The following is a 13,297-nucleotide window of genomic DNA, read 5'->3' as shown; positions in this document are numbered from 1 at the left end:
TCTACTGTGCCATAGCTCGCCCAGAAACAGGAGAGGTGGCAGTACTCAGTTCTGAAAGAGAAATAATAGGGCTGGCTATGTTCTTAAAAGTCTCTAGTCATATTGTACTGTGTTATTATAGCTCACACAGAAACAGGAGTGTGCCAGTGTTCTTGCCAGTCTACGTGCCATTGCTCATTGTCAGTGCTGAAAGAGAAATAATAGGGTCGGCAGTGTTCTTAAAAGTCTCCAGTCACATTGTACTGTGTAATTATAGCTTACACAGAAACAGGAAATGTGGCAGTCTTCAGTGCTGAAACAGAAATAATAGGGCTGGCAGTGTTCTTAAAAGTCTCCAACCACATTCTACTGTACTATAGCTCACCCAGAAACAGGAGAGGTGGCGGAATTCTTGCCAGTCTACAGTCTACATGCCATTGATCATTGTCAGTAGGGGGTGACAGTCTTCTTAAAAGTCTCCAGTCGCATTGTACTGTGTCATCAAAATGGATTCACATCAGTCCACAGAGGACCAGGAGCACTAGGCAGCTGCTGGCACCAGTCATAATGATAGTAATACCTCTACATCATCTGCTAAAGCCTATGTTAAAGTGCATAGTGCTTTTAGCCAGGGAAACAAAAATGTAAAAAAAAAACATTTTACCTTGGTAAAGAAAACAACACCTGTAATCAAGGCAAAGTTAACTGCAGAAAAAAATAAAATTGCCAACATGCCATTCTTCTACACACGCAGTGACAAGGAAAGAATCAGGCCTTAGACTTTCTCTATGAGTGCTAGTTCTGCAGCTGTCACTGATGCATCTTCTTGTAAGGTCAGTCATGACAATGCAAGACCTTGTCATTCTGGCTCAAAAAGTGGTTCCCAAATACTTTTATGTGCAAAAGTCAAGCTGGAAGAAAACAGTAAGGCATTAGAAGAAACTGTATGTAATATCCATTCCCGTGTCTACATAAGTTTGGCAGTTCTTCAGGGATAAGAGGACAGTATCCACAGAGGAGAAGGAAATTAAAGGTCTCATTGTATGTGTAGACATTGTTTAATAATGTAGAGTTCATTGACAGCACTGATGGGCTTAAGGAAGCTAAGCTATTGGTAGCTTGTTTTGTGGGGGCCCAAACAAACCAAGCACAAAGTGGCACTGCTTGTCGCTGGAGTGCTTGCTTTGTTATTGTCCTTTTCAATATCTTACATAAGGGTGGGTGGGAGGAACAATTCCATCTTGCACCACTTTTTTTTTCTGCAACTGCTGTGTGGCAATGTTTCCTAGATGTGCAATGAACTGCCGTGTGTTTATGTCGTTGCTTTGCCGCTTAGCATCCAGCCAGCTCGCTGCAGTCTTTGTTCGAAAGTGTATGAAAATAATATTGTGACCTGTGAGGTGTTCAAATTGACTGGGAATTAGTGTTATTGAGGTTAATAATGTAGGAACAAAAAAAGACAAATTATGTGATTTTAGCATATTTTAGCAATTTTTCTAAAAAATACAGATCCAAAACCAAAACCAAAAGAAGCAAGGGCGGTTTTGCCAAAACAGATCCAAAAACAAAAACAAAACACGGGGGCTCATTGAACATCTCTAATATATATGTATGAATGATAGAAGCGACCACTGTTCTATCTAGCATGAGTGATTTGGAAATGATAGTGTTAAAAAAAAATCTTGTCGATAAGTCTATTGTACGGGGTTGTTCTGAATAGCACTTTCTCAAGGCTGCCCTTCAGGGTAGATTTCTGACATCAAGCTTTTATTTTTTATCAGAGCGCACAGCTTAGAGAGAGCAATGCAAGCCATCTTTTCATATTGATTTTGCTTGTGCTCTAGGCTTAATTAGATCCCACAATAAGATATTGCTACTTGTTTATAGTTCATTTCCCTAACATATATCAAAAGACTGTTCATTTTAAAATACATTTTTACAAGCCATCTGCATATTTGTAAAGACGTTTCAATTTAGTCAATTTTCATGGCTATATTCCTCTGTAATGATGATCTAAAATGAAGCACATTCACATTCTGTAACTGGTGTAGAATATAAGTGATTGCATCTGAAATAATTAACCCTAACATGGTTAAACAGAAGTGAATGGAACTTTGCCATTCATAGTGAAACTCCGATGATCTCTCTTCATCTCAGAACCGTGTTTAATCCTGCTCCAAGTCATTGTTAGAATATTGAATAATCCAAGCCTTCCAATCAGCATCCTTAAGGGGAGGAGAATTTCTACAGAAAATAGAGATCTTTGAAAGGTAACTGGTGTATAGTATTACAGCAGCACAAACTGAGAGTTAAGCAGCATTTTCCCGTCTGCACAGACTCAAGGCTTTTGGAAAGTACTTGGAAAAGATCTATTGCATAAATATTCATCATTTTCATTAGCATTTATCTGACTTAACCTTCCATTTTTATGTGATTTTCCTCCTTGTTGATAATTCATGTGTCTGTTATCCTTCCCCATTCAGCTGTAATGCTAATCTAGTTCAATACTTATTTGTTTTGTATTACTTTTATTTATTCTCTTGTGTGTTTAGTTATGTTATCATATTGGTTTTACTAGCCTTTATGTTCTTGTTTGTTCTTTGACATTGACCATTTTTCCCTGTTTCTTATCAATTATTTTTGGGTTTTCTTTAATATACTTTATATTATATCATTTCATATACTTAGCTATACTAAATATTTTTGGCCTCCATCATTTGTTTCCCTCAACATCCAAACTAATTCTATCCACGTTGGTGTGATGGATGACCAGCAGAACATGAATTACACCTGGCCGGGTCACGTTCTTCCCTTGGACCACTCTTTGCTCAGGTACTTCAACAGCACAGAAGAATACTTAGCGTATTTGTGTGGGCCAAAACGTAGTCGTTTATCCCTGCCCATGACCCTAGTCTATGCAGTTATTTTTCTAGTGGGGGTCAGTGGAAACCTGCTGGTGTGTCTGGTGATCTTGAAGCACCACAACATGAGGACTCCAACAAACTATTACTTGTTCAGTCTGGCTGTGTCTGACCTCCTGGTTCTCCTCCTTGGGATGCCACTTGAAGTGTATGAGATGTGGAGCAACTACCCTTTTCTATTTGGTGCCTGGGGTTGTTATTTCAAGACAGTTCTGTTTGAAACTGTATGTTTTGCCTCCATCCTTAGTGTGACCACAGTCAGCGTGGAAAGGTACGTGGCCATCGTCCATCCTTTTCAAGCCAAACTCAAGAGTACCCGAAAAAGGGCACTTAGAATACTCATAACACTCTGGATCTTCTCCATCATTTTTTCCATTCCCAATACCAGCACACATGGTATCCTGCTTCAGTACTTCCCCAACGGAAGCCTTGTTCCCAACTCCGCCACTTGTACTGTTGTCCAACCCCTGTGGATTTACAATTGTATCATCCAAGTCACATCCCTGCTCTTCTACGTTCTTCCAATGGGAGTGATCAGTGTCCTCTACTGCCTGATGGGCATCAAGGTAAGTTTGTTGCCATTCAGCTGCTCTCTTAAGATTATATAATTTTATTCTCTAGTCTTAGGTTTGTTGATATTGCTCGGGGGTAAGGAGCACAACAGTATAACTTATAATTTAACTTGTAAAAAAACTCAAAAATGATTTAGCTACCATATCATTTTATGAAGACTGTAGGGCAATATCCATCATAACAAAAACATTTATAAATAGTGTATTGTCCACAATTAGCCAATTGCAGGTCGCCATTCAGCCGATAAAGCACAATAATTGCTGTAGCAAACAACATGCTGGCTCAACTTGCTTCATCACAAAATGATTTTTACAATACTCAACTATCTCAAGCTATACAAATGTAATCTACTCAGAGATCAGTGACAAGATAGCACATATTCTTCACTTAGTACTTAGTCATGGTGCACTACTCATTGCAACACATTGTGCTCCATCTGTATAGATGTTATTCTTGTAAGGTTAGGGAGCTAGATGTTAAAAGGCAATATGTTTATGTTAGCAAAGCCTCATTACATTATAGCCTGCAGTTGCTTGAGGTACCTGCAGTTCATTGCTGGAGTTCCATTCTGCAAGAGACAATCTATGCTATCTAATAGAATTAATTTAGCCAATATTAGACATATCACATTAGTTGTATGTGTCTGGTTTCAAAACAGGAAAAACAAACCATCACAGCATTATCAAAGCTCCAAATTTTATGTCTAATTATTTAAATACAAACATTTTCTATAATAATAATCAAAATATTTTCTTTTAAACTAACAAGGTATCTATAAACTAACTCCTGTTGTGTGCCTTTAACTTGTTAAATGAAATGATTTCTAAATATTGTCATATTGAAAAAAATAGATTTTTCATTTAGCATAATCATGCCAACAGTTTCAGTTGTTAAAGATTTGTCCCTAAAAATGTTTTTCTCTGGAAATATCCCTGTTTTTCAGTATACACAACCAGCATAATAGTCAATTTTCTGCATAGCAGATACCATTTTTACCATCTTGTTTTAATCTCCAGGCTTTAGAAGTTTACACTTATTGAAGAAGAGCATTTAAAATGCTAAAATTGACACTATTAACACATTCTGTAAACGTGGTGAGGATTGTAGTGCTAAGACAGTATCCCATGTAATGTGTAGATGCACTGACTCAACAGCAAAATATCCCTGGAAAATAATGTAAAATGTGGCCAGTTGTGCATTGTCATTCTTCTACTAACCAAATCCCTATTCCAAACCATTGATGGGAACTTCTCCCCTGGAAATATTGGTAGAGCATTATACTGGGATTGTAGGCAGTGATTAGTATCAATGTAATTAATAGCACACAGTGAAGGTATGGGGTTTCACATGACAGGTATTGAATGACATGACAAGTCACAGCACCACATCGGGAGCTGTTAGCTTGGTGTTTGCCCAGTGTAATACACTACCAAAATCTCCAGATGAGAAGGTCCCATCTAGGCTTACAACCATTATCAATATCAGGTTTGGGCAACCATTGTCTCTACAGTTGTGGAATTACAAGTCCCAGGTAATGATGCAGCTTGTAGTACTACTGTACATTACAACCACTTGTTGCCTTTGTCCACTCCGTGCTCTAGACTGGGTCTATTTCTGACAATAATTGATTCTTCCATATTGTCCTATAGTATATAGTTCAGGTGTTTGCCGTCTCTAGTTGTACCTCGTATCTCTGTTCACTCTCCACCCTTGTTTCAAATTATATGGATAAGACACCAAGGGGCATATTCAATTAAGACGGCAGATTGCGACTACGTATGGCTGCACGATTCACGTTATCGCAACATCGCGGAGATATCCGCGGTACCGTATTGGCACTTTATGAGAGCTGCTGTGTGTAACTGCGATCTGCTGTCTAAACTGAATATGCCCCAAAGTGCCAGTACGGTACTGTAACATCGTGGGTTTCCCTTTACAATCCTATGGGGTGTGCAGGGAAATCCGTGATGTTGCGGTAGTGGGAAATGTGCAGCCGCACGTAGCCATGATCTGCCGTCTTCATTGAATATGCCCCTAGAAATAGTTCCTGCAGTTCTTTTCAGCATTTTGGTTTCTTGCATTTCTAATTGGCACATTTTGTCATAATTTATTTCCGTTATCTTTTCTGTATATTTAGGCACCCATTCTCTTGAGTCATTAATTCTTTTGTGTTGTGCTTACCCAAAAGTTGAGGTATTATAGAAATTTGGCGCAGCTGAAATAGAATAGGTCTAAAAGTCTACAACTAAAGAAAGAATCACTACAACTAACATCTACAGAGTAAAATTCTCACCCTTAGTGTTTACAAGGTTTAGCTGAAAACAGACAGTCTCAGTCAATAGAATGTCAATACTACAAATCACCAGAAAATGTCACATAGCTGTGTGCTATCTGCTGGTGAGAGATCTGTCAGACACTCTTCTTACGTTACTCATGCAGTTCTGGTTGCTGGTCAACAGAGTTACCTTCTTAAACACAGTGACACTCTTACATATGTAATATCCTTCTTAATCTACATTTAAAATATACCACTAATTTAAATATATAAAGATAGAAAAGAACACAATGTATGTATCATCAACATCTATTTATATAGCGCCACTAATTCCACAGCACTGTACAGAGAACTCACATCAGTCCCTGCCCCATTGGGAATTACAGTCTAAATTCCCTAACACACACACACAGACTAAGGTCAATTTGTTAATAGCCAATTCACCTACCAGTATGTTTGTTTTTTTGGAGTGTGGGAGGAAACTGGAGCACCCGGAGGAAACCCACGCAAATACAAGGAGAACATAATACTCCACACAGATAAGGCCATGGTCGGGAATTGAACTCATGACCCCAGTGCTGTGAGGCAGAATTGCTAACCACTTAGCCACCATCCTGCCCTAAGTATGCCAGATACTTACCCTGATTTAAAGTGAGCACATACACCAGAAATTGGGACTATTGTGTTAAGCTTGAGACAGTTTGGGATATGATATAAGTGAGCGCAATAGTGCACACATCAAATACATTATTAATCAGCTTAACGGGTGACATCTTACCTTTACAGTGTTGCAGACAGAGTTAATATACCACTATGAAATAAAGACACGGAGACTTTGTTTTGGCTAAATGAAAGGTCAGTAATTTATTGAAATGTTCAATATATTGAGAAGAGGAGGCCAATATAAGCAGACCAATCAGCTCCTAAGCCACACCCATGCGCTATCTACTCCGCCCCACTAGACACCCATGCGCTATCTACTCCGCCCCACTAGATTGGGTACGGCTGGGGCCCGCCCGCCCAATCGGGGCCCCATAACCCCAAAGTGGTATACTCCCTAAGTGCTCACCCCATAACCCCGAAGGGGTATACTCCCTAAGTGCTCACCCCTTAAGGGGAGACTGCCTACTGCGTCATAAGTGTGACCAAATTGTCTGCTGACTGGGCTGCTTACCGCCACACGAAAACTGTTTGTGAAATCATCACTCAAACTGACCTAACACCGAGAACCATAAAAAAAAGAAAAATTTCCTATACCAAACCAGCTATAGAAACCCAAATTTAGGGACTGGGTGGGTGGGTAAACTCTCCAGCAGTGAAAGGGGGAAGCTGGCTGCCAGCACCTGGCCTTATCCTGTTTTCCTTACTATAATCCTGCCCCTACCTCCCCACTGAATGGCTGACCCTTGCCCCCCAGTGGAGTTAACTCTTGCTATACTTTTACTTTTCTTTTACCTGCCCCCTCAGCGTTTATGTTACCTCGGGCGAATCCCCGCCCTCTGTTATCTTAATCCGCTTAACGGGTGACATCTTACCTTTACAGTGTTGCAGACAGAATTAATATACTACTATGAAATAAAGACACGGAAATTTTGTTTTGGCTAAATGAAAGGTCAGTAATTTATTGAAATGTTCAATATATTGAGAAGAGGTGGCCAATATAAGCAGACCAATCAGCTCCTAAGACACACCCATGCACTATCTACTCCGCCCCACTAGATTGGGTACGGCTGGGGCCCGCCCGCCCAATCTGGGCCCCATAACCCCGAAGGGGTATACTCCCTAAGTGCTCACCCCTTAAGGGGAGAGTGCCTTCTGCGTCATGAGTGTGACCAAATTGTCTGCTGACTGGGCTGCTTACCGCCACAGCTGGGTCCCCTTAGGAACCCAAGCCCGCCACCAACTGACCTCTCATAGCCAAAACTCTGAAGATCTGCTCTATGAAATACTCTAACCCTGTATCTGCCAAATGCACCCCATCAGGCCTATATAGATTTGTGAAACGTGCCCTGATGCCCGGGTAGCTGATAAACTCGCCACCTCTGCCCTCTGGCGACCTCCCGCCGTAGCGGAAGCAGCGGCCTCTAGCAGGCGCAGCGGGGAGACCCTGTCCCTCTTAGCCCGCAGAATACTAGGTAAGGAGTGGTGGGGGGGGTCTAGGGCAAAGCGCCACTAAGCGGTGGAACGGGGAGAGAGGGGGCCGGGGACAGGAAGGCTGTAATTTTGTTTGTCCTTGTACGGCGCCACGGACACCTAGTGGCGCCCTATAAATAAAAATGAATAATAATAATAATAAAATGAAATTATTATTATAAAACAATAGAGATCACCATTCACACAAGCATTGTAAACATTGACAATGGTCTATATGATATACAGTATACACCATATCTTTTCTATATGTAAGACTAATATGCATATGTGAGCAAGTGTGTTTTTAGGACCCACTTTTTATCTACTGTGGGGACATTACAAATACAAATGACACTTCTAAGCTGCTTGCAGGATGTTCTGCTTCCTGAAATAAACAACTGTTACCCCATCATTCAGAAATAGCTCTTATAAAATACGACTGATGGCCAGAGGTGCCTCTTAGACCAGACTGGACTTAATAAGCTGAGGTCATTTGGTGAATGGCTGATTGTGTAACAGTCATTTTGCTGGCGTTAATGGGAACACTGGCAGCCTCCAGAGCTGTGAACCTGTTGTCTCTCATCAAAAGGGGGAAATGTAAGAAATGAACCATTTATTTACATTACTCCACGGTCTATATTGATTTCTTATCTTCACCTTATTTCTACCTTGTACAAAATGCTCATTTGCTTCTCTCTCTCATTTGACATCATCTGTCTGTAACGAGCTGTTTACCACATACATTACATATGCAGAGCATTTTCGAGTTAGAAAGGTTAAATTCAGTCTGTGCAAATTATTGTTGGGAACTCACCACTGAGCACTGGAACCCTGCACATCGAATCCCTTATTAATCCTGGTTTTTAACTCTTTCAGCGCATGGCTGACAAGGAGCTTGCACTTTAACACTCTTTTGAATACCTGTGGTTCTCTGTGAACCCTTGCAGCATATCTATTCCACAACCATCCTCATTGGTTGCTTAGTACTAATAATAGGACTTATTTTTAATAAATGGGTTATAGTTTAATAACACCTGGGGAGATACAGCTTTACCATTTATGACGACCTCCTCACACACATCTATAAGACTTCTCCGGTGTGTCTCCTTTTCTCTGGAACTCTCTCTTACTCGCTTCATTGGAGTGTCCACTGAAATTCACCTCTGATTTCTCAGCTACCTTCCTCCTCTAACACTTTTAACTCACCCCATATTCAGCCAGCTCACCCCATTCACCCCTCGCGCTTTGTGCCTCACGTTCCTTTTTATTTTAGATTGCAACCTCTTGTGAGCAGTGCTCTCTTGATCCTTGTGACGCAGTTAGTATTTATATGAAAAATCCATGACTCACTATTACAGCACTATGCAACCAGTTAGTGCTCTATAAATATAGTATAAAAGTAATTGTATTATACGTGATCTAGAGGAGAAGGCAGCATATGATTGCAGTTAGGTCTTTTTAAGGAAATGGACAGAATGAGCTATATCTCAAAACAACAACTCTCTAACAACATTAGCAAGGGAGACACTGGTACTTTTAAGCACCCGAAACACTATCAACATCAACCACTTAGCCACCGTGGGCAGCAAGTGATTAGCACTTCTGCCTTACAGCACTGGGGTCATGAGTTCAATTCCCGACCATGGCCTTATCTGTGAGGAGTTTGTATGCTCTTCCCGTGTTTGCGTGGGTTTCCTCCGGGTGCTCCGGTTTCCTCCCACACTCCAAATAAAACATACTGGTAGGCTAATTGGCTGCTAACAAATTGACCTTTGTGTGTGTGTCTGTCTGTGTATGTTAGAGAATTTAGACTGTAAGCCCCAGTGGGGACTGATGTGAATGAGTTCTCTGTACAGCACTGCAGAATTAGTGGCGCTATATAAATAAATGGTGATGATGATGATGAACCATCTCTGCTGCCTCCTTGGTGACAGCAGCTGCCATCGCACATGGGGAACAACTGCCCTGGCTCTTTTTACAGCAGCGAGCATGACAATAAAGAACACCGGGGATAACCACATAAGGCCTGACTCCACAAAAGTCTCCGCTAGAACCAGCAGTTGAAGGACACTCAGGATAAAAGGTGGAGGACAGTTATGGTTGACAGCAGCTCACTGATTTTAGATTGCTACAGTGACTGGTTCATGTCTTTGACTTCCGCTGTCTCTCCTCGTTCCAACCTTACTGCACCACCCGTAGCTGCACAGAATGCTAGATGCCAATGACTGCTTTATTATTTAGAATTGGAGGCCCATAATGCTGCTGCTGAACAATTGCCGCCCGCAGTTTTCCCACCAATTGATATTCTGCTACCTTCGGTATCATGTGTCCCCCACACCTCTTAGATTGTAAGCTCATTGTGCAATGCCATCTTATCCATCTGTTTTATGTCATTGTATGCAATTTGCTTGTGTCACGATTCCCTCAAAGGACAGTGCTGCGTAATGTAACACAACCTAGTTGCGTTTAAGTAAACCATGCACCCCAGTGAATACCGGAGGAGTCACCTTGAGGGCAAGTTAGGTGTTTGTGGAAAGAGAAGAGACTCAGGCTGGTTACTATGGTGACAACCCAGTCCAGTCTGCATGTGACTGCGAAGAAAAGGGGCTTTAAAAGGGGCGCGAGAGATGTACAGAGGAGACAGTGAGAGAAGAGAGGAGGTGTGATATAGCTGGGGACCTGGGAGAGTGGGGAGGAGGCTGAGAGTGTAAGTGCAGTGACTGCGCAAGGGCAAGTAATGTGAGTCTGGATAGAGCAGAGACCCATGGAGAGAAGTGGCAGCATGCAGACACTATGGGATGTAGGAGCTGCAAATGTGTTGGAGTTCATCTACACTGTGATTCCAGGATGAACTGTAAGTAGCTGTGAAACTACTGTGACCAGGAGAGCCTGGTATGTACTGTGATAAAACCAGCAGTGTGGCTGCATATACAGAGGGGAGGAGTCCCTAATCCCATATCACTAAAGCATACATGCCAACTCTCCCGGAAAGTCCGGGAGACTCCCGAAATTCGGGACATTCTTCCGGGCTCCCGGGCAAGCTGGCATTTCTCCCGCATCCCAATCTCACACCGAGAATCGCGTCATTCGACGGGGGGCGGGGTCAAAATGACGCGATTGGCCTCGTCCCGCCCCCTCCTGCCCTCCAGTCATGCCCCCTCTACTTGTTTCCGGGAGTTGGTAAGTATGCACTAAAGAGAACCCCAAGAGAGAGAGGGGGACATTTTGCATGGAAGAACATGTATGAGTTGTACACAAATACAATAGTGTTGCCTCAGACTGGAGCTGAAAATCCCTTAAACGAGGTAAAAAAAAATAGTAATATCATTGGACACTGTAAAGTACATATAGTACAGTAACATCTATAATATTCATTTAGGCAGCACGTGGCTTAGTGGTTAGCACTTCTGCCTCACAGCACTGGGGTCATGAGGTCCTGGTCTTATCTGTGTGCAGTTTGTATGTTCTCCCCATGTTTGCGTGGGTTTCCTCCGGGTGCTCCGGTTACTTCCCACACTCCAAAAACATACTGGTAGATTAAATGGCTGCTATCAAAAATTGACCCTAGTCTGTGTGTGTGTGTGTGTGTGTGTGTGTGTGTCTATATTAGGGAATTTAGACTGTAAGCTCCAATGGGGCAGGGACTATATATGTATATATATATTTCTGTATTGCTGCAGCCATTAAGATTATTGTGCTGGAGGAAGAGCAGTGTAAATAAAGAGTTCAGTTTGTGATAGAGATGGTCTGGCGCTCAGACTTGTATTGCACTGCACCACTAAGTGACATCACCCACGTCCCACTACTTACAAAGAGACTTTGTTGTAATATACCTGCATGTGCATGCTCTCCATGCCCATCAGCTAGCCAGGGCTTGGGAAGGGGGTGCACTGTGCAAGCTATGCACCCCACACTGCACATAGTGACGGGGGTTACAATAATACACCATAGATACAAATATAATAATAATACCCATGATACGTCCAGATTCCTCCAAAGATGTCCATGTATTGGAACCAGTGGATGAAACCAAAGTCAAATAACAAATACTGTGCACACTTGTGTTTTACAGCTCCACCCTGACTAAACAAATCTATCCCTCAATTCCCTTATTTTCCACATTTAACATGCAAATCACTGCAGTCCAAGTGTACAGTATCTTACTGCTAGAATCCTATTCCATGCCCTCATCCCAATTACTTCTCAGCTACGTTCAACCTGCATTTGATGATAAAGCGGATTCTCTTCTTTCTTTTGCTCACCTCACCCCCTGACCTCATTACTTTGTAACCTCTTCACATGCTGCCACATTATCCCAGCAATAACAACAATCTGCAATCTCTGTTTGCTCTGACACATCCCTTATGTCTTCAAGAATGATACAATCATTCCAATAAAAGACTATACTCATGGCCTTATTTTGGTCTGATTGCTTCTCTAGTCACTGTGAATAAATATGTTCAAAGTTAGTAATTTAGCACCTCCGATGCCTACAACTCTATCAAACAGCCCAAAATAGATGCTTGCAAAGTAGCGAAAAATGGAAAAATAAAATAACAAAATAATATCAACTCATAACCATTTCTATTCTGCCTTAGGCATGTGCCTGGTTTGCCTAAATGGTAAAAAAAAGAAACCTTACCAAGATGTTATGTCTCCCTCCTACTTATAACAAATAGTTCCAAATTGCTTTGCTATGTTGCATTCAGACAATTCTTGTTTTCAACTGCTTTCTGCAGCAACGGCAATCAGGATTCACTCAACAGTGACAAAAACTGCAAACACCGGAAACAGCCACATCATTTCCAAGCCAAGGAGCATTTATACTTCACTCCGTACCCTCTATGTTGTGAGCTCTGGGAATGATAGTGTTAAAAATTGAAATTGTTAGGTAAACTTCATTCTGCAGGATTCTAACAAGGTGCGGATTCTCCATAGAGCCCTTTAGTGTGGAGTTTTCATTAGATTATGCTATTAACTAGAGATGTTCACTGACCCCCGTGTTTTGGTTGTGGCTTTGTATCTGGATTAACTTTGTGATTTGGTTTTGGTTTTGGCAAAAATGCCCTCGCGTGTTTTGGTTTTGGTTTTGGATCCCTGTTTTTTCTAAAATCCCTATTTGTTTTTCTAAAATCACATAATTTGGTTCGTTTTTTGTCCTACATTATTATTAACCTCAATAACATTAATTTCAAGTCATTTCCAGTCAATTTTTTTCAAGTGACAAGAACACCGCTACCTATGTTTGTGTATGAGCAATGGCACTGAAAAATGTCACTGGAGAATGGAGAGTGACAAGAGCACTGTTACCCCTGTTTCTGTGTAAGCAATTGCACTGAGCAATATCACTGGAGACTGGAGAGTGACAAGAACACTGCTACCCTGCTTCTGTATGAGCAATGGCGCTGAGCAATGT

General features: G+C 41.5%; 1 protein-coding gene across 1 annotated transcript in view; it reads left to right on the top strand.

The window, feature by feature from the left end:
• The first annotated feature begins 2,239 nt into the window (after nt 1-2,239).
• Nucleotides 2,240-13,297, top strand: part of NMUR2 (neuromedin U receptor 2) — a 32,343-nt gene continuing 21,285 nt past the window's right edge. The window contains exon 1 of the mRNA XM_075210104.1: nt 2,240-3,466. Within this exon, the coding sequence (XP_075066205.1) occupies nt 2,741-3,466 (726 nt within the window). The 5' untranslated portion in view covers nt 2,240-2,740. The remainder of the gene's footprint in view (nt 3,467-13,297) is intronic.

Source organism: Mixophyes fleayi, chromosome 4 (assembly GCF_038048845.1).
Source record: "Mixophyes fleayi isolate aMixFle1 chromosome 4, aMixFle1.hap1, whole genome shotgun sequence".
Lineage (NCBI taxonomy): Eukaryota > Metazoa > Chordata > Amphibia > Anura > Limnodynastidae > Mixophyes > Mixophyes fleayi.
The sequence above is the reverse complement of the archived record's forward strand: the minus strand, read 5'-3'. Positions and strand labels throughout refer to the sequence as shown.